Here is a 26,725-nt window from a genome sequence, read left to right on the forward strand (position 1 = left end):
GATTTTGGCCTCTCTCCTTCTTTTTCTCTCCTCTTCTCTCCTCTTCTCTTCTCTTCTCTTCTCTTCTCTTTTCTTCTCTTCTCTTCTCTTCTCTTCTCTTCTCTTCTCTTCTCTTCTCTTCTCTTCTCTTCTCTTCTCATCTTCTCTTTCTCTTTTCCTCTCTCCTCTTTCTCTTCTCCTCTCTCCTCTTCTATTCTTCTCTTCTCTCCTCTTTTCTTCTCTTCTCTTCTTTTCTCTTCTATTCTCTTCTTTCTCTTCTCCTCTCCTCTTCTCTTTTCTCTCTTCTCTTCTCTTCTCTTCTCTTCTCATCTTCTCTTTCTCTTTTCCTCTCTCCTCTTTCTCTTCTCCTCTCTCCTCTTCTATTCTTCTCTTTTCTTCTCTTCTCTTCTCCTCTCTCCTCTTCTATTCTTCTCTTCTCTCCTATTTTCTTCTCTTCTTTTCTCTTCTATTCTCTTCTCTCCTCTTCTCCTCTCCTCTTTCTCTTCTCTTCTTTCTCTCCTCTTCTCCTCTTTCTCTTCTCTTCCCTTCTTTCTCTTCTCTTCTCTCCTCTCCTCTTCTTTCTCTCGTCCTTCTCTCATCTCTTTTCTCCTCTCCTCTCCTCTCCTCTCCTCTTCTTTCTCTCGTCCTTCTCTCATCTCTTCTCTCCTCTCCTCTCCTCTCCTCTCCTCTCCTCTCCTCTCCTCTCCTCTCCTCTCCTCTTCTCTTCTTCAGGAAAATTCACTGGTTCTGAAGTTTTGATTGTTCTGTGTCATCTTCCTTTTACTCTGATCAGGGTCTTGTGCGCTTTGTTGTAATTTGTGATTAGTAACAAAAGAGAATTGTGGTAAAGGACGAACCGGTAATAAAGGTTTACTTAAAAAAATATCTTCTCTTCTCTTCTCTTCTCTTCTCTTCTTCCCTCTGTTTCAGGAGAACTTGCTGCGTCTGGTGAACATCGAGTACAGTGTTCACGGCCAGCGGGAGCTGCTGCAGCCGGGCAGGGTACGGCGCTGATAACACCATTGTTTCTACCCCCCTCCACTACCCCCCCACCCTGTCTGCCCTGCACCACCCCTGTTGCCCTTTAACACACTGGGAATCCCCCGGCTACTGAAACAACATTACTGTAATTAGTGCAGACGTCCTGATGCATGTGTCATTAAAAGGATAGTTCACCCAAAATTCAAATTTCACTCATTATCTCCTCCCCCTCATGTGGACTAAGGGCTGGGAGAAGTTTCAGAGTCCTCTGTGGCTTCTCTGAGTTACAGGGGGTCTCGGCGTAGCAGTGCATGTCCATATAACGGTTGCAAATGGATACCAACTGTCTTCGTAACAAAAAGACACACCAAATAACATCCAAATACCTCCATGCCGAAGCCCCGAAATGCGAAATTGTCCCGAAAAAAAATTAAATAACTCTATTTTTCAAGCTTGTTTGTAGCGGAAGCTCCTCTTCCCGGTTCGTCAAATTTGGACAAACTGGGAAGAGAAGCTTCCGCTACAAACAAGCTTGAAAAATAGAGTTATTTAATTTTTTTTCGGGACAATTTCGCATTTCGGGGCTTCGGCATGGAGGTATTTGGATGTTTTTTGGTGTGTCTTTTTGTCACGAAGACAGTTGGTATCCATTTGCAACCGTTATATGGACATGCACTGCTACGCCGAGAACCCCTGTAACTCAGAGAAGCCACGGAGGACTCTGAAACTTCTCCCAGCCCTTAGTCCACATGAGGGGGAGGAGATCATGAGGGAAATTTCAATTTTGGATGAGCTATCCCTTTAATTAGCGCAGACGTCCTGATGCATGTGTCATTAAACCAGAGAGACGATGAAAAGTTGAGTCTGTTGTAACTCTGAACGTGTGTGTGTGTGTGTGTGTGTGTGTGTGTGTGTGTTTTCTCTGTCTCATGTAGGTGTTTGTTAAAGAGGGCACTCTGATGAAGGTCAGCAGGAAGAGTCGACAGCCCCGGCATCTGTTTTTGGTAAAAACGTCGTTTCCTGCATGTCGTATATGAGTTAATAGACACTTGTAGGTTTTTTTTGTGTGTGTGTGTGTGTGTAAAGCTCCAGAGTCCAGACTCAGACTGAGCTGCTAAGAGCAGAGCTTCCTGACAGGATGTTTCTGAATACAGACTTCCTGAGCCAGTTCTTTACTGACAGCACGAGGAAGGTCAACGCAGCTCCACGTACACCTGCAGCACTCTGCAACCGTAACTCACATCACATCAGGATCATGTGTCTTCAGCATGTTCGATAAATTCTTTCAGTTTTTATCTCACAAACTATTTATAGAATGCAAAATAAGGGCAAAACAGATTGTAAATAATGAAGCAGGATACCACTACCATCACACCAATTAACTATTTCTTAAAACTAAGTGCACTAAAATTCACGGTAACACTTTATAATAAGTACACTATTAAGCATTAGTTAAAGGGACATCGAGGAGTTTCTATTTGGTTATAAAAAAGTCTGATATTAATGTGGATGAATCTACGTTACCACTTGTTAATGGTCCATTTTAGATAAATCTATGGTTTTGTCTCTATGGTTATTTTGTTATTATTAGTGGTGGTGGAAATGCTGGGCGAGCCGACCAGCATTTCTTTACTTTCGGTTTCGTGGCGAGTCATGAGAATAACGCCGCCGAATCTCCGTTTATGGTGGGAACTACGACGGTATGTGATCGTCTTCCAACCTCTGACTTTAATTCTTGATGAATGAAAACATGAGTCTGTCTTGCGCCGGTCAAAGAATTTCACGGTGCGGAGGCTCATAAATGTAGTGTGGAAACACATCACTTTTACAAAACTCCTTGTTGTCCCTTTAAGCATTAAATCAGTGTTTTTCAACCTTGGGGTTGGGACCCCACATGAGGTCGCCTGGAATTGAAATGCGGTCGCCAGAAATGTCTAGTAATTGATAAAAAATGTTACTGATAAAAATATATATTTTAAACTAATTATTATTCTTTCAAGTTCAAATAAAATGGAGCATGTATAAATATCTGAGCTGACGCATCTTGATTGACGGGGTCGCCAGAAATTTGGGATGTCAAAATTTGGTCACGAGCCCAAAAATGGTTGGGAACCACTGCATTAAATACTGAATTCATTATAACACATGAATACTCATTAGTAGGTTAAAAATGGTATACTTATCATTGATCAGCACTAACTGTATTTATAAACTACATACTAATGAGTATTCATGCGTTATAAATGAAGAATTCAGTGTTTATTAATGTTTAACTAATGCGTAATAGTGTGGACTGATCATAAAATGTTACCAAACTTACCGACCTAGTAGAAATGGGTTAAAACTGCACAGATAATCTACAGTACAAAGCAAAAAATAACTTCCTCCCTAGCAGTAAACAAAAACTGTTAAAGTGGAGATATGAACGAAGTAGGTTACGTATGTTTCTGTTGCTGGGAAGAAGTTGTGGAGCAGCTTCCTGGAAGATATCAAACAAAGCAAAACATAAAAAAAGGTAACACTTTATAATAATTACAAACTATTAAGCATTAGTTAAGCATTAAACACTGAATTCTTCATGTATAACACATGAATACTCATTAGTATGTCGTTTATAAACACAGTTAAAATGTTTTACTCATCATTGATCAGCACTACAGTAACTGTATTTATAAACTACATACTAATGAGTATTCATGTGTTATACATGAAGAATCCAGTATTTATTAATGCTTAATAGTGTGTACTTATTATAAAGTGTTACCAAAAACATTATGCAATTTAATCTGTTGAGTTTTTCTATTCATTTAGTTTATTCCTGGACAGTAATGTTTTGAATAGGCCTATGCCATTTTTTAAGTTTTTATTTTCAAAAAAAGGTTGATGGATTATGGTTTTATTATTATATCTATGTTTCAACCTATACTGTATAAGCAGTTTGGTATCTTTACTGCTTTTTTGGCACAATTGAAATTTAAATAGTTAAAGCTTAATACATTAGTAGGATTAATAGGCAGGTACAGGCTTAATAGCTTCAGCCTGCCACAATTATGGACTAATAAGTTTGATTGAATATAGTCTGGAAGGAAGATTAATGATGATTGTTGATTGTTACTAAATGTGCATATGACCATAATAAACTAGGCCTATTACTACTCCACTAATGTGAATGTAAACCACCTTTAACAGGAGGTAGACATCACATCACCTCAGCTCAGACTGAACTGAACTTCTCGTTTGTAAAAATCAACAACACAGAGACAGAGAAATATTCTTCTCACCAGGAGAGATTAGAAAATTAAATCACCTGTGGAGCTTCTCCTTCTCCCTCCTGTGGCATCATTTGTCTCTTCTGGAGAAACGTTGGTCATCATCATCATCATCATGGTTGTGTAACTTCCCGTTTATCCACACGGACACAAACACACCGGGACAGAGAGGAAACGATCCGCTGTGAAAATAATTCAGGAGTTAATGATGCAGTTTGTTGTCTGTTAAGAGTCTGTTTGATCTGTGCTCACATAACAACTACAGGTGGTGTTTTACCTGCGTGCGTCCAAAACCAACACACACACACACACACACACACATCAGTAATAATAATATAAAAAGTTTAACCACTGAAAACAAAGTGAAGCGGCTTTAAATGATGATGAATTATTATTAATTTATGACAAAGAACACAGTGAATGTGTAGTGTTGTTGCGCCCTCATGTTTAAACTGATGGCGCCACCTGCTGGACGACTGCTGCACACACATGAATAAACTTGACTTGTTTTTGACCTTAAACTGTTTCCAAACACGTCTGCATTCACAAGAAAACATCAGTTCTCCCCAGACAAACAGAGAATCATTAATATTAATCTGTTTCCAGATGAACGACGTGCTGCTGTACACCTACCCACAGCAGGACGGGAAGTACAGGCTGAAGAACACGCTGCCGCTCACCGGCCTAAAGGTCAGAATCAACACTTCTACACATACAGTGAAGTATAGACATATATGCAAGAATAAAATGTAATACCAAACCTTATTAAACAACAAAATAATACATATCCTTTTCAAAAAAAAGCACTAAATGAACATTATTTAAAAAGGAACTTCATTCATTAATATGTATTCCTTGATACATAAGAGGTACAGTATATGGTTATGCTCTACAGTATGTTCAATATATTAATATTTTGAATATTATATTTCAATTTAAATCTGTCTCGTCTTGTCAGTTTCAATATTTGTTATAGTTATATAGTTATCTTGTCAGTTATTTTACTTTTAAAACATGCACATATTGTTGTGTCTGTGTTCTCTAGTTGCCTATTTGGATCTTAATAAATAAACGAGCAAACAAAACACAGTTTGGTTGCAATTTACTCCACAGTCTGTATTTTAGATTTTTTTTATTTATTTTTTTTTTTTTTATGTGGGATCTACAGTGACGTTTGTGATGTTTGGAATAAGATAAGATGAGATAAAATGAGATATATATTTATACTTCTCAGACTGAGAAATGGCTGTGTCACAACAGCAGCAGGATATAACACAACACCAGTGTGAAAATAGGATTATAAAATCTAAAAATAGCAACGATTTTGGAAAAGAAATATGTACAAAACATAAAAAATAGTAGGTTAGGAATAGATAATAGTGAAGTGAAGAGTAAACACTAGATATTACAGTCAATGGACCCTAATCTTACTGTGTAATTACAATATTCAACATAATAATTGTTCTATTATCCATCCCTGATGCACCTACACATATATATTAATGTTATATCATCACTTTATTGCTATATATTATACAACAGTGACATTTATAAAACCTTAATCAGCTTCCTCTCTGTGTAATGTCTGCCCCGTCTCATTACCCTGCCGGCTCCTCAGGTCAGTAAGCCGCTGGTGGAGAAGGTGCAGAACGCCCTGAGGATCGAGGGAACAGACATCTCCATCACGCTGTCGGCCAGGTGAGTCTCTCTCTGTGTTAATGAAGGATCACCATCGTTTATTATGGACTAGATGAAACATGTTCACGTCACCGCAGCAGGTTTTTAACCCTCACACATCAACAGAGTCGTTCACTGATGTTTTACACGTTTGGTGTTGTTGTTGTAGCCAGGGCCGTTGTATAGGGGAGAAAGGTGATGATAACTCTAGGGGCCCAGCGCCCAGTGGGGCACATAAAAAACCCCAGTAGTCTAATCTTTGTACGACTGAATTATTCTGCATAAGACCCTGACTGAAAACTCAACATCTTTCCAAGAATATTTGTCTTATTTCTTGTCCAAATGTCTCATTTCTAGTCAAAACTAATCTCTTTCCACTTAAAATAAGACTCATAACCTAAAAATTAACTTTTTTTTTTTAGATCATTTTCACTTGTTTCAAACAAATTTTCACTTGAAATAAGTAGAAAAATCTGCCAGTGAAAGCAAGTTTTTTGTGCTTGTAATAAGAAAGAAAAACTTGTTCCACTATCAGATTTTTTGTACTTATTTCAAGTGAAAATCTGCTTGAAAGGAATAAAAAAGTGTCTAAAAACAAGCTACTTTTAATATGATGTGTCTTATTTTAAGTATAATGAGATTTGTTTTGACTAGAAATGACATTTTGACTAGAAATAAGACAAATATTCTTGGTAAGATACTTGAGTTTTTGCAGTGTAATGCTGCATTAGCATCAAAACAAAGTAGGCTAAATAATACATGATAATACATACATAGTCTAAAAAATAAAAAAAATAGGGGGAGGGGCCCACTTTAGTATTCTTTAAGGGGGCCCAGAATTCCTAGCAACGGCCCTGGTTGTAGCTAATTGGTTTGCTTAAAACATCATTCTTCAGTCATGGTTACATAATGTTGACTTCTTGGAAATTCATTCTTTGAGTAAGTAATAGTAAAAGCTGCAATTTATAATTTATTACGTCATTGTAGCATCACGTGATTTGAAGGTTGGTCGTCAGTCTGAACAATGTCGGACATGTGGAGGCCGTGGTCGGAAAAAATAGTTTTAGTAGTATTTTCGTTATTTTTTGGAATATATTATTAGCAATCACTGATTCCATCTGCAATCACAGCCCTCAACAGTAGATAAAGATTTGCTGCTGGTCCTTTTCTTATAACTATTAAAGGGATAGTTCAACATTTTGGCAAATTGGCCCATTGCCATAATCCCTATAGTCATAGCAGTAGGTTCGTTACCTTTAATTGTCGGTGCAAGCTATTTTTAGAACGGCGGAGCAGAGCCGTGAGCTGCTCAGAGCTACACTTCAGAGGTAAATTCATTCAAAACCGCTGATGCACGTTGCCTTCAGGGACAGTTTTTCATCATCAGTCTCTGTATTTCCCTCTACAACAACTCTGTGTGGTAACGTTGTGTTATTATCTCATAGCGTGGTGAATGTGCAGGTCACAACTTGTCCACCAGAGCGTTGTGGAGTTGTTGGATTGTGTATTTGATGAGTTTGATGAGGGAAACCAAGAAATCCCATAATGAGCCTCCGTAGCGTAGCTCTGAGCAGCTCACGGCTCTGCTCCGCCGTTCTAAAAACAGCTTGCACAGACAATTAAAGGTAACGAACCTACTGCTACGACTATAGGGATTATGGCAATGGGCCAGTTTGCCAAAATGTTGAACTATCCCTTTAATGTGTGTGTTTTTATTTTGTTCTCATTTGGTGTACTTCTTTTTCTTGTGTATTTTTGTTTAGGTCTTTTTTAATGTCTTGTGTGTGCATGTTGCGCCTTGTCAAAGACAAAGTTCTGTTACCTTTTGGTGTCAGACAAATGAAGTTTCTATTCTAACATTGAACTAAGTTTTGTCATCGTTTTTCGCCGCCTTTTTGTCTTGGAGGAGCGTTCAAACGCCGCAGGCTGCTCATCGTCCACGTCGGCACAGTCAGGCGTGTTGTTATAACGACTGTAGCTATAAATCGGTTGTTCACAGTTGATCTGTGTGTTTTCAGCTCGTTCCTGGAGAGAGAGGACTGGTTCTACACACTGAGCCGCACGGTGACCGAACACACACGAGGCTCTGCAGCCTTCAGCAGCTGCTCCGGAGACGTGAGTCCTGTCATCATCACATCCATTACATGTTTTACAGCTTCTAGCACCACATCATGTAATAAAATTCTTGAACAATATGTAATAAACTTTGCCATAATTAAACTTTCAACTTTATTTTATTTATATATCACCTTTCACGCTCGGAGCAACACAAAGTGCTTCACAGGCAGTGGTGGACTGCATATCCAGAGGATTTGTACTTTACTTGAGTATTAGATTTCTTTGGTACTTATTACTCTTACTTGAATACATTTCCAAGACAAATATTTTTACTTTTACTGGAGTTAATTTCTAGGAAGGCTGAAAAGTACTTTCTTTTTTTTCTAAAATCCTATTGGACACAAGCTGTGTTTGTCTGTGAAGGAAACCCTAACCCCTAAAAGCAGCACATCAGTGCATCTGCTTTCAAAGAGTTAATTCTCACTAACAAGAGTTAAAAGCTCCTTACATTCATTTACAAACAATTAGAGTCATTCATTGATGTGAACAATAAGACATTTACTCTGACTCTTACTTTGACTTAAAGTTAATTTAATAGCATGTAGCCTACTTTTGGATACTTAAGTACCTTTAAAAGCAAGTACTTTTTTACTCTTACTCAAGTAACATGTCGACTGAGCTACTTTTACTTGTAACGGAGTACATTTTGACCAGTAGTATTTGTACTCTTACTCAAGTACTGGGGTGGAGTACTCTGTTCTCTCATCTCTGTTCACAGGGTTAAAAACGTTGCAAGAAAATAACAAAAAAAAAAAAAGAAAATGCACCAAATTATTCAGTTTTCTCCATAAAATAAATATCCAACTTCTGCATTTTGTAACAACTAATGCATTATGTAACAACATATTACAAAATGTGTGAGTTTATTACATGTTGCGTTCAAGATTGATAGTAACATGTTATGTCAAAATGTCATAAGTAAAGAAAATGTTATGTCAAAATGTAAAAAGCAAAAGAAAAGAAAAGATTAGAATAAAGATTTTATTCTGTGGGTAATGGGGGCGGGACTAGATCAGCTTTAGCTTCTCCCAATTTCCCTTTCGGCCATGTGTATTGTATTATTTGAACTAAGATGAAGTGTGATGATGATGATTTAATTGACATGCCCGAAATAAACAAATAAATACGATTTCTATTACAAAATGCGGTGTTATTGCATAATAGTGGTGCTATAATGTAGCTTCTACCATATAACTAATGTGTGTGTGTGTGTGTGTGTGTGTGTGTGTGTGTGTGTTTTAGGTGAGAGATCGTCTTCATCTGTCTCTAGGAGACAAAGCTCCGACTCTGGTCCCGGTGTCGGAGGTGATGATGTGTATGAACTGCACCTCCGACTTCAGCCTCACGCTGCGGCGACACCACTGTCACGGCTGTGGGAGAGTGAGTCACAGAAAACAACACAGATGTTTCCAGATGAGACCGGACAGTCTGACTGAAACGACTGGTTTCATTTTGTCTGTGTGTGTGTGCGTGTGTGTGTGTGTGTGTGTGTGTGTGTGTGTGTGTGTGTGTGTGTGTGTGTGTTGTTGAGTACAGATCGTGTGTCGGAGCTGCTCCAGGAACAGATATCCTCTCAAGTACATGAAGGACCGAATGGCCAAAGTGTGTGATCACTGTTACAACGAGCTGAAGAAGAGAGGTGAAGGAAATAAAACACACACTCTGCTTCCTACGGTGGCTCTGGAGGGTCAGATCACTGCAGCTGAACAAAACCATGGATGTATTATTCTTATTCTTATTCTTATAATAGATTCATGAAGAAAACACACAAAGACACAAACATTCAGGTTCAAGTTCAAGTTCAATCAGTCTTTATTATCCCCAAAGGGGCATTTATCTGTGCAGCAGTGGTCAACACATACACGACACCCAACGCACATACAGAAAAAGAATAAAATAGAATAAAAATAAACAACCCATTACAAAAGAATACATGTCACACAGTAGATAAATAAGACACAAACATGCTACAAGTTCAGGAAACAACTTATTTTCTCTTTTTTTATGTACGTTTATTAAAAATATGATTCATATTTATTGCGAGTAAAACAAACATTGACTTGGATGTTTGGACGTTGAATGATAATGATTTTTAACGTAGAGCGGTTACGTGACAAAGGACGGCGCCATTGTTTTACCTTGAGCAGTGCTAGACAAGTTTGTTTTTTTTCTCAAAACTTTATTGTACAAATCAAAATACTTTACAGATTCTCTCAAAAGACACACATATTGCGTTATTTTTTTTTAACAATACATTTTCATCTCAATTACCATAACTAAAATCTACAAGGCTTCAAAAAAAATGTTTTATATGTATATATCATGTCCCTAGAAACACTTCTGTTGTGTTGTTGAGGTTTTGCAGCTCATGTGTTAAAGGAATAGTTCACCAAAAAATGAAATTCAGTCATTGTTGCCTCCCCCTCATGCTGATGAATACTCCAGAGTAGTTTTTTATTCCTCAAAGGTCATCTGGAGACCCGGGAGGCCGGTTCCTAGTCCAACCAAAACTTTATATGAGAGTAATAGGGCCCGACACAAAAACGTCCATAAAACTACACAACAACCATTTAATATTCCTCCACACTGCTCGTTCACTGCAATCCAAGTGTCCTGAAGGGAGATAGTCCAGAGTTTACTGGAAACTACCTCATTTAGGACATTTTTCAAATTCACTACAGGACTGTTCAGGCTGTAAAAATGTCCTAAATGAGGTAGTTTCCAGTAAACTCTGGACTATCTCCCTTCAGGACACTTGGATTGCAGTGGACGAGCAGTGTGGAGGAATATTAAATGGTTGTTGTGTAGTTTTATGGACGTTTTTGTGTCCCGGGTCTCCAGATGACCTTTGAGGAATAAAAAACTACTCCAGAGTATTCACCAGCATGAGGGTGAATTTCATTTTTTGGTGAACTATTCCTTTAAAACTGATGAAGTTGTTTCCTGAGTTTGTAGCACGTTTGTGTCTTTGTTTGTTTGTGTGTTGTGGATCTTGAGCCCTCTGGGCCACCGTATCTTATCTCTGTGAACAAATATGGTTTTGTTCTTCAACCGAGGCAACGTGACGACTCTTCACTCGTTATCTACTGTAGTCATTAACTAAAAATAATGTTTACACACAAATATACAAACTATATATAACCTGATTCCACTGAGTTACATCGGTGGTCAGAGGGAGAAGATTATCTCTTTATAAATCAGTTTGTTTTCACCACAGTGAGAGTGTGATGCTCCAGTTTGTCTAAAATTAAACATGTGGTTTAGAAAAACATCAAAGTCATAACCGATTCTGATTCTGTCCATGTTTGTCCACATGGTTGTGTATTAATGTGTAGTTTCCACCCTGTTGTGTGTCTGTGCAGGCGGAGACGTGTCTCCTCTGACGGGGAAGAACAGTCCTCGTCCACACCGCTCCAGTCGTCCTCTGTCTGCCGTGTTTCAGAACATCCACCCGCCCAACATCTGGAGACACCGCAAAGGCACCATGTCCTTCAACCAGGTAGCTGCTGCAGTGGAGCCTCTGTACTACTGTAGGGGCGGGAGAAACAATCCATTCACATAAGTATCGCGATTTTGGTAACACTTTACAATAAGGGTCCCTTAAATAAAGTTAGTTAGTACATTAGGGACAACAAGGAGTTTTGGAAAAGCGAAGTGTTTCCACACTACATTTATGAGCCTCCGCACCGTGAAATTCTTTGACCGGCGCAAGACAGACTCATGTTTTCATTCATCAAGAATTAAAGTCAGAGGTTGGAAGACGATCACATACCGTCGTAGTTCCCACCATAAACGGAGATTCGGCGGCGTTATTCTCATGACTCGCCACGAAACCGAAAGTAAAGAAACGCTGGTCGGCTCGCCCAGCATTTCCACCACCACTAATAATAACAAAATAACCATAGAGACAAAACCATAGATTTATCTAAAATGGAGCCATTAACAAGTGGTAACGGAGATTCATCCACATTAATATCAGACTTTTTTATTGTCACAGAATTTTTCGTTCTGCCAATGGAGAAACTCCTCGTTGTCCCTTTAAGCATTAATTAACTGTTAACAGATATATTAACAATCATTATTATGTATTACTTAGGATTACGAAATACATTAATTAATGTAGCCTAGTAGTAAGCAGTTAATTAATGTTTACTACTCAAAGTTAGTTAATAAATTATTAAGTAATAATAAAAGTTGAATAATCTGATTGAATGATCTAATTAGAAATCATTATGTATGCATTACTCAGCATTAATTAATACATTAGTCTATATATTAATGCTTAATAATGTACTAACTAACGTTAATTAAGGGACCCTTTTTGTAAAGAGTTACCGTGATTTTTTTCAAAAATCGATTTTTTTTTTTGTTTTTATATTGTGCAATGTGCATTTGTTCGCCATTTTTACATCCAGAGAGTCCAGGTTTTGAAAAGGGTTTAAGTTCACTTTATATTGGAGTATGTTAATTTATAGGCTCCTACAGTATTTGTGTGCAGATAAATGTTAAAGGGATAGTTCAACATTTTGGCAAATTGGCCCATTGTTCTGTTATTATCTCATAGCGTGGTGAATGTGCAGGTCACAACTTGTCCACCAGAGCGTTGTGGAGTTGTTGGATTGTGTATTTGATGAGTTTGATGAGGGAAACCAAGAAATCCCATAATGAGCCTCCGTAGCGTAGCTCTGAGCAGCTCACGGCTCTGCTCTGCCGTTCTAAAAACAGCTTGCATCGACAATTAAAGGTAACAAACCTACTGCTATGACTATAGGGATTATGGCAATGGGCCAATTTGCCAAGATGTTGAACTATCCCTTTAAAATGTAGCAGTTTACCTCTGTCTATATCTCATTTTGTCAGAAAGGTTTCAGAAGCCTGTTTTTTCTAGACTCTTTTATTTTTGCCTTTTTTATGCAGTCCAGGCTGTTGAAAAGAGACTAAACATATACTGTATATTGCTGCTGAATACATCTTAAAAACTGACTTACATGTGACGTGTATGTGTGTAGACAATCATAATCATTCAACTGTTTCACTGGTGTTAAAAATGCAGACTGAAAATCGAGAAAATCGGCAATATCGTCGTAGAATCGCAATTTAAATCGAATCAGCATCCAAAAAAATATCGTAGAAGAATCGAATACTGTGTGTGTGATAATAACGGCGGCTGTGTGTCCTGCTCTCTGTGCAGGTGACAGAGTCAGACGAAGGCTCCCTCAGCGGCGCTCTGCAGAGAACCAAGAAGAGCAGGAGGAACTGGAAGAGACTGTGGTTCCTGCTCAAAGACAAGGTGCTTTACACCTACCGAGCTCAAGAGGTGAGGGGACACACACTCCCCTTCAACCTGACACACACACACACACTCACACACTCCCCTTCAACCTGACACACACACACACACACACACACACACTCCCCTTCAACCTGAACCACACACTCCGCTGGAGGTTCAGTCCATTAAACAATCCACTTATAATATAGAAACGATTGGTTTTCCGTTACGTTTTTTATTCAATTAAAGCAGAAGTAAGCAGAATGTTTGTGTTACAGTTTTTCTCAATTGCTAAAACACTAAACCCTGTTGTCTGAACCAAATTCTCAGTTGCCTGAACCCACTGATTGAATCAGTCACTCTTTTGGCAAAACCATCAGCACTTTTCACCTGTTTAGACACATCTTACCAACACATTTTCATTGTGATGCACCTGTGTTGCATAATGCTGAGCACAGGTGGCAAAAGTCAAACACACGTAAAGCACAAGTTTCACCGGTTGAACACAACAACTCAAAATTGATAACACTTATGTCCAATGATGTGAGGGCACATATACTGTAAGCCAGTTCAGGATGAAGTCCTGTGGCCTGATCCAGTACAGAGAAATGATGCTGTGGCTGAGTTGTGCACTTCTCAATTCTATATTTTTGTACTTTATTTTTACGTAGGCTTACTGTATACAAGTGCTAAATGCACAAGATTTCTGTTTGTTTTTGTACTGTAGAAGTGCTACGTGTAAATGCACAAGATTTCTGTTTTTTGTACTCCTTTTTTTTTTTACTATGTACAAGTGCTAAATGCACAGGTTTTTTGTTTTGCAAGAGGAGAAGATGAGAGGCGACATGGTGAAGAAAGAAAGGATGAGGGAGGGAGGGAGGGAGGGAGGGATGAACTGGGCAGAAAAAAAGAAGGAAGGAAAAGGGGATGAAATGGATGTGGAGAGGTAAGGAGGAGGGTGAAAGAAAGGGAAGGAGAGAAGTGCTACAGTGTAAATGCACAGGTTTTTTGTTTTGCAACATGCATTTAGCTACAGTGAACGATAAACATTTATTTCTACAGCTTCATGTCCTGAGCGTTGTGTTTTCTATTTTTCTATGTAGTGTTTAGTGACTGCTCAGTAGTGTTTTTAATTTTGATTGACTCGGGGCACGATTTGACAACAGAGTTCAGTTTTGAGAACAGATTGAACTGTTTTGAGGTGAAAGTTTGGTTTTGCAAGAAGAGTCTGAGGTTTTGTGAATGTAGCTTGAAAATTGGGGGTTTGTGTTCACAGTTTAGAGAAAATGAGAGAAGCTTTCGAGAAATGTGTCTTAGCAATCGAGAAAAACTGTAATATAAGTCTTAAATAGTTGTATCTTCCGACAGCAATCACTTCTATAGAGTGTTTGGTCTGAAACACGGGTCTGTCAGTCACTCTGCTCTGCTCTGAGCCCAGGAGAAAACTTTCCTTGTATCCTACAACCTTTATCCAATGAGGAGAGAGAACGGCATAAAGGGGCAGTCCTCTCTGTGTGTGCAGCCAAGGGATGCGCCTGAATGTGTTGACGTAGGGACGAGGGCGGGGACTGCTAACTCCATCTGCTGACAGGAAGTTAGCCAAAACCACTGGATCGCTTACTTCTGCTTTAAAGCAGAAGTAAGTGATCCGGTGGTTTTGGATAAAGGTTGTAGGATACAAGGAAAGTTTTCTCCTGGGCTCAGAGCAGAGCAGAGTGACTGACAGACCCGTGTTTCAGACCAAACACTCTATAGAAGTGATTGCTGTGGGAAGATACAACTATTTAAGACTTAGATTAACACAAATATTACGCTTACTTCTGCTTTAATACGTTCTTTGTTCCAACTCACCATAATATGATAATAATATTATTTAACCAGTCATCTGGAGATGATGGTCCAGTCTCCTCTGTCGTCTGGTTTTGCTGCCGTCGCTGCAGGAAACTCTGCTTCACAAACATAACAGGATGTTCTGCTTTAGGGAGATTTGTTTTCTGTTGAGTGGTTGTTTTCTGTGAAGTGAAATGGTTTAGAGCCGTCACCACATTTACTACACACAGTGGAGCTTGGAGCATGTGAATCACCTGCTGCAGTGAACCTGTAATTTAAATAGCTAGGACTCTTGGTTTTTCTTTAAAATGCAGCTTTCTTCCTGTTGACAGTCGTCGGGTCTTCTGCCGTCTCATTATTGAATTTTTCCCGACAACGTGTGTTTTTTACTCTTTTACACTCGTGGACCTGCCTGTTAGCTGAGCAGAGCTGGGAAGAGGCCCAGACAGAAGTGGCAAAACTTCCAAAATAAAATGACAAGAAGTGTAAATTAGAAATTCTCTGCGGTCCGGTACCGGTCCCTGGCCCGGTGGTTGGGAACCCCTGCATTAAAAGACAATTCCAGGCAAATGCAACCTGGGGTTCTAGTTTTCTAATATTTCAGCTCTAACAGAATTAATCTGCAGATTTTCTTTTTAATGTCTCCTGCTCTGCAGTAGTTTCAGCTAAATCTATCTAGTTCTGTCTGTCCCTGCATCGTGAAGTCTCGCGCGAGAGTCAAGCTGAGGTTCAGTATGTTGACAGCTCTGAAGCTCCTGTTTGTTTTAGCAACAAAGGAAAATCAACTCAGAGGCTCCAGGTTTTCGTAGTAAATCTGTAAATCTGAATATTATTTATTCGGACGAAAACAAACGGGAGCTTCAGACCTGTAAACACAGTGAGACTTTGTATTCCAGCTTTGTTTCCGAACATGTCGTCTTTCTTGAAGTGAACAAACCCCTCGGTGTCTGTTTGAAGACATCTGACGTTGTCTGTGAAACAAACTGTGGTTTTGTGGGATGTAAACAGCCTAAGATCTGTCCACTCCCATTATACGAGAACAATAAGGATAACGATCTCAGGTGTTACAAAAGCAGATCATAAAAGCGAGAAAAGCATATAATCAAATAGTATAAATAGTTATATACAAATGTTAAAAGCACCATGGTTGTAAAAAAAAGTGTTGATAGCTGCTGTGGCGATGTAGGGACAGACAGAGACATTTTACTTTGCAATTTTTACTTTTAGACTTGAAATATTAGAAACTAGATTCCCAGGTTGAATTTGCCTGGAATTCAAGTTCAAGTTTATTTGTCATATACATTAAAAAGTACAATGTACAGTCAATGCATTGAAATGTAGTCTGCCCTGGCTCACTCTCAACCCTTAAAAAGTAAACAATAAAGGAAATACAAACTAATGATAACAGTAGCATCATATAAACAATGATAGTAAAAAACAAAAACAAGCATGTAGCATAAGAAGCATCAATAAATAAGTCAAACAATCAATGGTCTGCGACCTACACGTTCATTCATTCCTGCATTCACAATCATTCACACTCATTTAAAGCAGACATTATACAATATCAAGCCTCAATAAATACATCAATCAATTAATCGATAATCAATAATTCACACGGCCTTCACAGTCATTTAAAGCTACTATTCAGTAGTCTGACCGCCTGAGGATAAGAACTGTCTCTGAGGCGCGAGGTCCGAGCTCTGATGCTCTGTAGACGTTTCCCTGATGGTGGTGCTGGGTGACTAGTGTCCTTCATACAGTCATGCTAAGTGCTTTCTTCCTGCAGCGAGTAGTGTAGATGTCTTGTAGCTGGGCTAGTTGAGATCCTATTATTTTTGACGCAGTTTTTACTATCCTTGTTAGATGTTTATAATCTTGTGCTGTAATATTGCCGAACCATACTATGATGCATCCGGTCAAGATGCTTTCTACTGTGGACCGGTAAAAGTTAATAAGAGTTTTTGTGGACATGCCGTACCTCTTCAGACACCTAAGAAAATAAAGCCTCTGTTGTGCCTTTTTTGCCTTTAAATTGTCCTTTAAACATGATTAAACCACCTCTCATGCTGCTGTGTCCGTGTGTCCGTCTGTCTGCAGGAGAAGGTGGCGTCTGAGTCGTTGCCTCTGCTGGGCTTCACCGTGAAGCTGCCTGAGACGCCGGAGGGAGAGGACGAGGACAACGTCTTCCAGCTTTACCACAAAAACACTCTGTTCTACAGCTTCAAGGCCGAGGACAACTACACCGCCCAGAGGTGAGAAACACACTGACGGGTTCGATCCCTCTAACACACTGAGCCACTGTGACGTCCCGACCGGAGACGCCTCTATAAACCTTCAGCTGCTGTGACTCACTCAGACTCAGCAGAGAGTTCCTATTGAGCTGCTGTTGTGAGAAGTGAAGAGAAACCAGAGTTATAAGTTTGACATGAGTCACTGAGACAGAGAGCCAAGTTCAGACTGAAGGAAAAAACATCTGCATCATCGCTAGAGTCGGTTTCTACTTCGTCTCTGAACGTCTGACTGAGTTCACACAGACGAAGACGCTGGAGAAACTTTCTATTTGTTCATTTTAATAATGAAGAGTGAGTTTTAAAATGAGCTCAGTTTGTTACGAGGGGTTGTCTTCACCACCTCGTCTACAGTTTATATTTACATAGAGAAATATTCCTGCAAACAGTATTTTTGGTGCCTTGTATACAGTATATGTAAATAACATTTCAATCAGGACAGACCATTTACGACAAGAGAGCCAGGTTTGAAGATGAAGATGAAATTACATTTATTGTGCACAAAATAAACTTTGGCGCTTAGACCACGGGGTGTAGACTAGCTGAGTAAGAGAAAGAGAAAGAGAAAGAGGATGGCAGACTGTGATTGGTTGAATTATGAGAATAAGGGTGGAGCGAGAGGATAGCGGGAAAACAGGGAAAGGGCTTTGAGGCGTCTTCCTGTCTGAACTTTCGCTTAGCTTCATTTCTGCGTCTCCTCTGCCTTTATTCTGATGCTAAATGTTGCACTTTGATACCAAAGCTGATTCTTTCTGTGTAAACACACTCAGTAATAAACATGTTTCTGATTTCTGTATTTCATGCTCATAGGAGCAGAATTAGATTAGATTGAACTTTCTTATTGTCAATACACGTCACAAGTACGAGACAACGAAGTGCAGACTGCATCTAACCACCCTTAGAGAAAAACCACATGAACTTCACATGTGATTCACATGTGATTTTTCACATGTGAAAAATTTTGCACATGGGAATCATGTTATTTGCACATGGAAAAATGTGGTTTTGGCCCAATTTTATGTGAATCACATGAGAATAGCCGTATGAACCAATTTTCCACATAACATGTGATCACAATTTTCCCATGTGCAAATAACATGATTAAAAACATGAAAAAAAGTTCATGTGGTTTTTCTGAAAGGGCAGAAGAGCAGAATCAGAATGACACACCTATATTTATTCTTAAAAAGGCAGTTGAGTTGACATGTCAGCATGGGGACAGGGCGTGCATGCAATACAAGTGCAAATTGTCAAGAATAATAAATAAGGAGATAAGATGACATGATATAAATATGCAGAAGTGCAGGGGATGGACTGATATATACAGTGTTATCATGCAAAAGTCTGTCCCACCCTGATCCAAATGTCTGTTAAAGGGATAGTTCAACATTTTGGCAAATTGGCCCATTTCCATAATCCCTGTAGTCATAGCAGTAGGTTCGTTACCTTTAATTGTCAGTGCAAGCTGTTTTTAGAACGGCGGAGCAGAGCCGTGAGCTGCTCAGAGCTACGCTACGGAGGCTCATTATGGGATTTCTTGGTTTCCCTCATCAAACTCATCAAGTTGTGACCTGCACATTCACCACGCTATGAGATAATAACACAACGTTACCAGACAGAGTTGTTTTAGAGGGAAATTCAGTTTTTCATCAACAGTCTCTGAATTTACCTCAAACAATTAGATTGTCTTACATCAGATTAACCTTAAGCCAATCCTGAGTCATTTCCAACCCATTTCCTTGCAGGAATTAGTCAAAATCGTCTCCTCCACCAAGCCCTCTTCCTGTCAACTAGATATTCTTCCTTCTTCCATGTTGAAAGCTGTTATCACCACAATTGGCCCCTGTCTTCTTTCAATTATCAACTTGTCCTTGGAAACTGGCCTTGTTCCCGCCTATTTCAAACAAGCTATTGTTCAGCCTCTTCTCAAAAAACCCAACCTTGATCCGTCGATCCCTAATAATTACAGGCCAATCTCCAAAGTGTCCTTTTCTTCAAAGCTGCTGGAAAAAGTAGTTGCCAGTCAGCTTAATACTGTCCTAAACAACCACACCATACTTGATAAATTCCAGTCTGGCTTTCGCAAGGGGCACTCCACTGAAACCGCTCTCCTCAGAGTCACTAATGATATTATGATGTCCTCCGATGCTGGCAGGTGCTCTGTCCTTCTGCTACTAGACCTCACTGCAGCGTTCGATACTGTCGACCACAGCATCCTCATCAGTAGACTAAGAGACTGTGTGGGTATTTCGGGGCGTGCCCTTGATTGGTTTGTTTCTTATTTATCAGGAAGAAGCCTCACTGTGTCTGTAGGTCCTTTCACCTCTGAATCCGCCCCCTTATCCTGTGGGGTGCCTCAGGGATCGGTCCTGGGCCCAATCCTTTTTGCCCTCTACCTGCTCCCACTAGGCAAGATCATTAGTAATTACAAGGGTATATCCTATCACTGTTATGCTGATGATATTCAGTTATATCTGTCCCTCGACCCCAACTCCAATTGTAATGTTAGTAATTTATGTGATTGTTTGGCCGAAGTTCAGAATTGGATGGCCAGCAATTTCCTGCAGCTTAACACTGATAAATCAGAACTTCTTATCATTGGTACTGATGACGCTGTCTCTGAGATGAGAAATTGTATGGGTTCCTTAAAATCATTAATACGTCCAAATCTCAAGAATTTAGGTGTCACCTTTGATCAACACATGAATTTTGACAAACATATCAATCAGTTATCCCGGATCTGCTTTTTTCATCTCCGAAACATTGCTAAGCTCAGAACCATGGTCTCCACACCCGAACTAGAAATGATCATCCACGCTTTTGTTTCATCCCGTCTGGACTACTCCAATTCACTGTTCTCCTGCCTCAGCAAATCATCCACTGACCGTCTTCAATTAATACAGAATGCCGCTGCCAGGCTCCTTACCAGGTCTCATAAATCACATCACATCACCCCCATTCTGTTCTCTCTTCACTGGCTTCCGGTACATTTCAGGATTCACTTCAAAATATTGGTTATTACCTATCAGGCCATTCACGGTCAAGCTCCCACCTACATCTCTGAACTCATAAAACCCTACACCACTTCCAGACCGTTACGTTCATCACACCAAGGCCTCCTCCATGTCCCCCGCACTAGGCTCATTACTAAAGGTGACAGGGCTTTTGAATCCATTGCACCAAGGCTTTGGAATGCCCTGCCTCCAGAATTGAGAGCTGCTTCCTCAGTCATATCATTTAAAAAGCAGCTAAAAACCCACTTATTTTCTCTTGCCTTTTATTAACTCTTTTACACTGTAGCCAATGTATTGCGATTGTTCTCTGCATTGTTGTTGTTGTTGTTGTTGTTGTTGTTGTTGTTGTTGTTGTTGTTGTTGTTGTTGTTGTTGTTGTTGTTGTTATTGATTGTCTCCCTGTCGGTCAAATGTTGACTGATTGTGTTCAGCACCTTGTGACTGCTGTCTGTGAAAGGTGCTATATAAATAAATTTTCCTTCCTTCCTTCCTTCCTTTATTATTGTCATTGCACATGTCACAAGTACAAGGCAGCAAAATGCAGATTGCATCTAAACAGAAGTGCAGAATCAGAATCAGAATCAGAAAACTTTATTTATCCGTAAAAAGGCAATGCAGTTTCACAGTCCACCGAGTGCATGTACGTATATAAAAACAAAACAATAACAGACAACGTCCATCCATTTAGTTCACATCTGGGGTCAGAATGTGGACACGACGTGCATGCAATTATTCTTGACGATTTGCTACAAGTGCAAATTGTCAAGAATAATAAATAAGGAGAAAAGATAACATGATATAATAAATATGCCGAAGTGCAGGGTATGGAATGATATACGGTATAAATATAAGTAACAGGATTGCAAGAAAAATCTTTGAGTGGGACACTCTGACCAATGGGGAATGGGACATATATGACATCTTGCTGAGAGCTGGATATGAAGACCGTTATTATAACAAAGAGAAAGTTGATATTAATGTATTAAAAGAAATTATTTTTCAACAAAGTAAAGATAGATGGGCATTAGATATTTGGGGTAAACCAAAACTGCGTACGTACTGTGAAATAAAACAGGTATTTGGCCCAGAAAACTATGTTTTGTATAATTTGTCTAAAAAGAAAAGATCCCTGTGTGCTCTATGCGAGCTGGTATTCTTGGTCTTCATATGGAGACAGGCAGATATGTCGGCACGGCAGAAGACGATAGGATTTGTAACTTATGTGACATCCAAGAGGTGGAGAATGAAATTCATTTTGTGTTCTACTGTCCTTTCTATGACTCTATAAGACTGTTTAGTAAAGTAGATCCAAATAACGAATTTGTGTGGTTGGACGATGCTGAGAAGCTAAAACATCTTTTTCATTTGAATATTTTTGCATTTTCTTTATTTCTTGAAAAGGCTTGGGCAATGAGACGAAGAGCGATATATAGTTGAGTACTGAAAGTGTTTATTTATGTCACACCTGTGTGGCAGCAGGTAACACCAACAGGAAGGACTGTCTAGTCTTTTTTCTTGTATTTGTCATTAACTGTGTCTTGTAATCTCATATGGGATGGACCACAGTGGTGGCATGACACCAAAATAAAAAAAATCATTCATTCATTCATTCATATAAACAGATAGTTGATGCTGTTCCTCCTCTTGCAGGTGGGCCAACGCCATGGAGGAGGCCACCGTGCTATAGGACCCGGTCCCTCAACACAAAGAACTGACCAACTGTGAAACCAAACAGCCAAGACTTTACTGTAAAGGGAGTAAAAAAAGAAAAGAAAAGCAAACTGCTGGTGTGATGGGAGCAGTGGAGAAGTGTCTGTGACTGAGGAGGAGGAGGAGAAGACGTCTTGTTCTTGGAGAGGGAACACGATCACCTAGTTTGCGGCGCCGCCCGCTGCTGCAGCAGGTGTGACCATGACGACGCTGAGAGCGAGAGAGCGGCCGTGGCCCAGATAGCGATCGATGTGACCTGTATTCCTCCTGAGCTGCAGCACCAGTCCTGCAAACCACCGGGAAGAAAAAGAGACTTCTATATATTCTCTATGAGTTCAGGATAATATAAAACAAATCTTTTTTTTTTTTTTTACGGTTGTTTTCAGGGAGGCAGAAATAAAACCAACACATTCGACCTCACTGAGACGTTTCTGTTCAGGTGCTTTTTTTAAAGTCCCTTCCTTCATTTGGACATTTTGTTCTTCCACTGGATTAGATGCATCTCTTCAGCACAGAGTCAAAGGATGAGTGGGTTTATATGTAAAGAAGACGTGTCCTGTACTGTAACATTGACAGTGAATTAAAGGGATAGTTCAACATTTTGGCAAATTGGCCCATTGCCATAATCCCTATAGTCATAGCAGTAGGTTCATTACCTTTAATTGTCGGTGCAAGCTGTTTTTAGAACGGCGGAGCAGAGCCGTGAGCTGCTCAGAGCTACGCTACGGAGGCTCATTATGGGATTTCTTGGTTTCAAACTCATCAAATACACAATCCAACAACTCCACAACGCTCTGGTGGACAAGTTGTGAGCTGCACATTCACCACGCTATGAGATAATAACACAACGTTACCACACAGAGTTGTTTTAGAGGGAAATTCATGCAAAACCACTGATGCGCGTTGCCTTCAGGGACAGTTTTTCATCAACAGTCTCTGTATTTCCCTCTGAAACAACTCTGTGTGGTAACGTTGTGTTATTATCTCATAGCGTGGTGAATGTGCAGCTCACAACTTGTCCACCAGAGCGTTGTGGAGTTGTTGGATTGTGTATTTGATGAGTTTGATGAGGGAAACCAAGAAATTCCTTCTTTCTAAAAACAGCTTGCACCGACAATTAAAGGTAACGAACCTACTGCTATGACTGTAGGGGTTATGGCAATGGGCCAATTTGCCAAAATGTTGAACTATCCCCTTGACAGCTTTTTTTTGCACTGATAGAAAGAGATAAGGAGTGTATCTTCATCATAGAGGACTTATTATTATATTATATTATATTATATTATATTATATGACACTCTTCTGTTGGGAAAACGTGCACATGAATGTTTTTGATGTTTTAAATATCTATAACAAGTATAATGTAAATTCATATTTGTATAAAAAAGGGACTGAACCATGAATCTGCACTGATCTGTAACCAGTGTCCTGGACTCTGTACTGTACTTGATGAGAATGATTATGTGTTTTTTTTGTTTTTTTAAAGTTTATTTCTAACATTATGATTTGGAGACTCAGTAAATGAGGCAGTAACGATGCAGCAGCCTGTGTGTGTGTCTGTTTTGTGTGTGTGTGTGTGTGTGTGTGTGTTTGGTCTTTATCCTCCTGGTGTCCTCTAGATGGCAGGTGGACTGAACGCTGCAGCAGAGCTTGAGGTCGTGATGACTTCCTGTCACCGTGTCCTTGGTGACGGAGCTCAGTCAGTGCATGTACAGTAAAAAAAAAAAAATAGAAACACATCCCACTCACACACACTCGAGCGTCTGTGCTGGCATGTGGTGGCATCACACCGGGGACCAGAGTGTCGAGGCCGGAGCTGCTCTGCTTCCCGTCCCCCCCCGAGGCTGACTGACCCAGAATCAGATCAGGCAGAAAAAAAAAAAGTTTGTGAGTTTTTTTTCTGGGGCTCCTGAAAAGTTGCAGACACCTCGTCCTCGTCCTCGTCCTACATAGAGGACGAGTCGTTCATCACCACCACCAGGCTGCAGCCCCAGTTCTGTTCTGTTCCTCCTCCTCCTCTTCCTCCGCTGCTGCTTCATCAAACATCTGAGTCGGGGGTTTTCTTTTGCCTTTTGCTGCTGCTGGTTAAAGAGGAACTCAACTCAGCTCCATGTGTCCCTTGTCTCCAGCTCCAGAGTCCCAGTTCTGGTTAAATCAATGAGTTGTAACTAGTTCCAGGGAGAATGGAGGCTCTCTGCCTTCCACCTAGCGTCTCTTGGCTGAAAACCAACCTTGTAATACGCATAGATTACAGCAGCCAATCAGCGCTGAGCGACAAGCGACTGACAGCCAGAGACTTGGGATTTCTCTAGTCTGGGGCCATTGACTCGCTGTTTTGGTAGGAAACAGAACCAGGGCGAGAGACACAGGCCTTTCCGTCAAAATAAAAGCATCAAGCTAATAAAATGCGGTAAAACTCTTTAATTTAAAGCAGAAGTAAGCGGAATATTTGTGTTAATATAAGTCTTAAATATTTCTATCTTCCGACAGCAATCACTTCTATAGAGTGTTTGGTCTGAAACACGGGTCTGTCAGTCACTCTGCTCTGCTCTGAGCCCAGGAGAAAACTTTCCTTGTATCCTACAACCTTTATCCAATGAGGAGAGAGAACGGCATAAAGGGGCAGTCCTCTCTGTGTGTGCAGCCAAGGGATGCGCCTGAATGTGGTGACGTAGGGACGAGGGCGGGGACTGCTAACTCCATCGGCTGACAGGAAGTTAGACAAAACCACCGGATCGCTTACCTCTGCTTTAACATTTTGTTTTGTCAAAAGCAGACCATCCATCCAGCAGCCTCAGCAGAGACGTCCAGACTTCCTTCTCCCCTGACGCCTCCTCCAGCTCTTTGCTCTTCCGGGTCCCAAGGCGTTCCCAGGCTAGCTGAGTGACATCGTCCCTCCAGTGAGTCCTGGGTCTTCCCTGGGGTCTCCTCCCGGTGGGACAGGACCAGAGCACCTCCCTATAGTCTGATACAGCTGGCTCCTCTCCATGTGGAGGAGCAGCGGCTCTACTGACAGAGCTCCTCGCCATCTTTTCTTTCTTTCACCTTTATTAACTCAGGGAAGGTCAACTGAGGGCAAGCTGTCATTTCCAATTTTCCAATCCAGAAGAAACAGCATCACATTTCAAGTAACTAGCACCAGATTAAGATAGATACTGTATGAAAACATTTTAATTTAACGTTTTGAAGTCATCAACACTGTCTTTATTTAGTCCACAAGCTCAAATGTGGCTTCAATAGTGCACCTGATGGCAAGGCAAGGCAATTTTATTTGTATAGCCCGTTTTTACAAATAATTTGTCTCAAAGGGCTTCACATGGCATCGTAACAACATCCTCAGTCTGTCCTTAGACCCTCACATCCACTGAGGAAAAACTCCATGGAAAACCCTTTTAACAGGGAAAAATTGGAGAAACTGAAGACTCCACAGTGCCTGTAGGGGGCGTAGCCCTGCAGTAACGCAGTGTGCAGATTATGGAGGAAAAGGCAATTTTTACAAACAGTCAAGGGCTTTACATACAGTAGCACCACAACAACATCCTGTGACCTTAGATCCTCACATCCACAGAGGAAAACCAGGAGAAACCTCAGGGTGAGAGACAGAGGAGGGATCCCTCACCCAGACGTGCAATAAATGTTGTAAACAGACAAGAAAACAGTTTATGGAAAAACATGCAGAGGGTTGATGAGAGCTGATGAAGGTGGAGATATTCCAGTGTGTTTGTATTAAAGGGCTCAAAGGGACAGAGTTGTTTTCGAGGCAAATGCAGCGACTGCTTACTGAACTACCGCTCCCGACGGGAACACCATCTTTAGCGGTTTTGCATGAATTTCCCTCTAAAACAACTCTGTCTCATTATTATTTCATAGCATGGTGAGCATTGAGTTGTTGGATTGTGTATTTGATGAGTTTGATGAGGGAAACCAAGAAATCCCATGAGCCTCCGTAGCGTAGCTCTGAGCAGCTCACGGCTCTGCTCCGCCGTTCTAAAAACAGCTTGCACCGACAATTAAAGGTAACGAACCTACTGCTATGACTATAGGGATTATGGCAATGGGACAATTTGCCAAAACTATCCCTTTAAATGTGGTTGTTTTAGCCAAGAGATTATGCTACAAAATATTCCCCCCAACTACGTATATTTAAGTTGTGAAATTCTGGTCGCATTTATTCCCATAAATTCCGGGTAATTCCCATGGAAAGTTTCCAACTTTTGGAAATTCCCGGAATTTTTACAACCCTAGTTACAGTAAGACACAATGTCACAATGTGCACACACACACACACACATAGAGCAGTGTACTGTATGAGTGACAGGATTTATCACCTCTCACTTCCTGGACCTGCTGGTCGATTGCTTCACTTTGTCTCTGTGTAAAAAAACCAAACAAAACGTAAAGTACCTGCTTCATATGAAGAACAGGTGGAGTCAGTTACAGTTGAATGATTGAAGACAGAGCGCCGTGATTTTTTGTAGTTTCTAGTTTCTAGTTTCGCCAAATCAGCAGAAATCGATCCACCTATTGACTTTGAAGATTAAACGGGACGATAACAGAGAAGAGAAAAGCTGCTGTCTGTCTGTC

At 40.2% G+C, this 26,725-nt stretch overlaps 1 protein-coding gene across 1 annotated transcript in view; it reads left to right on the forward strand.

Moving 5' to 3' along the window:
* fgd5b (FYVE, RhoGEF and PH domain containing 5b) overlaps positions 1–22,142 on the forward strand; it is a 47,350-nt gene extending 25,208 nt beyond the window's left edge. Inside the window, exons 12-22 of the mRNA XM_085775718.1 lie at positions 910–981; positions 1,896–1,964; positions 4,836–4,919; positions 5,848–5,927; positions 7,925–8,021; positions 9,267–9,404; positions 9,561–9,663; positions 11,387–11,523; positions 13,216–13,341; positions 17,227–17,381; positions 22,082–22,142. Of these exons, the coding sequence (XP_085631844.1) occupies positions 910–981; positions 1,896–1,964; positions 4,836–4,919; positions 5,848–5,927; positions 7,925–8,021; positions 9,267–9,404; positions 9,561–9,663; positions 11,387–11,523; positions 13,216–13,341; positions 17,227–17,381; positions 22,082–22,118 (1,098 nt within the window). The 3' untranslated portion in view covers positions 22,119–22,142. The remainder of the gene's footprint in view (positions 1–909; positions 982–1,895; positions 1,965–4,835; positions 4,920–5,847; positions 5,928–7,924; positions 8,022–9,266; positions 9,405–9,560; positions 9,664–11,386; positions 11,524–13,215; positions 13,342–17,226; positions 17,382–22,081) is intronic.
* Positions 22,143–26,725: the final 4,583 nt, after the last annotated feature.

The sequence above is a fragment of the Trachurus japonicus genome, chromosome 5, assembly GCF_045865225.1.
Source record: "Trachurus japonicus isolate A0001 chromosome 5, Traja_1.0".
NCBI classification, from domain to species: Eukaryota; Metazoa; Chordata; class Actinopteri; order Carangiformes; family Carangidae; genus Trachurus; species Trachurus japonicus.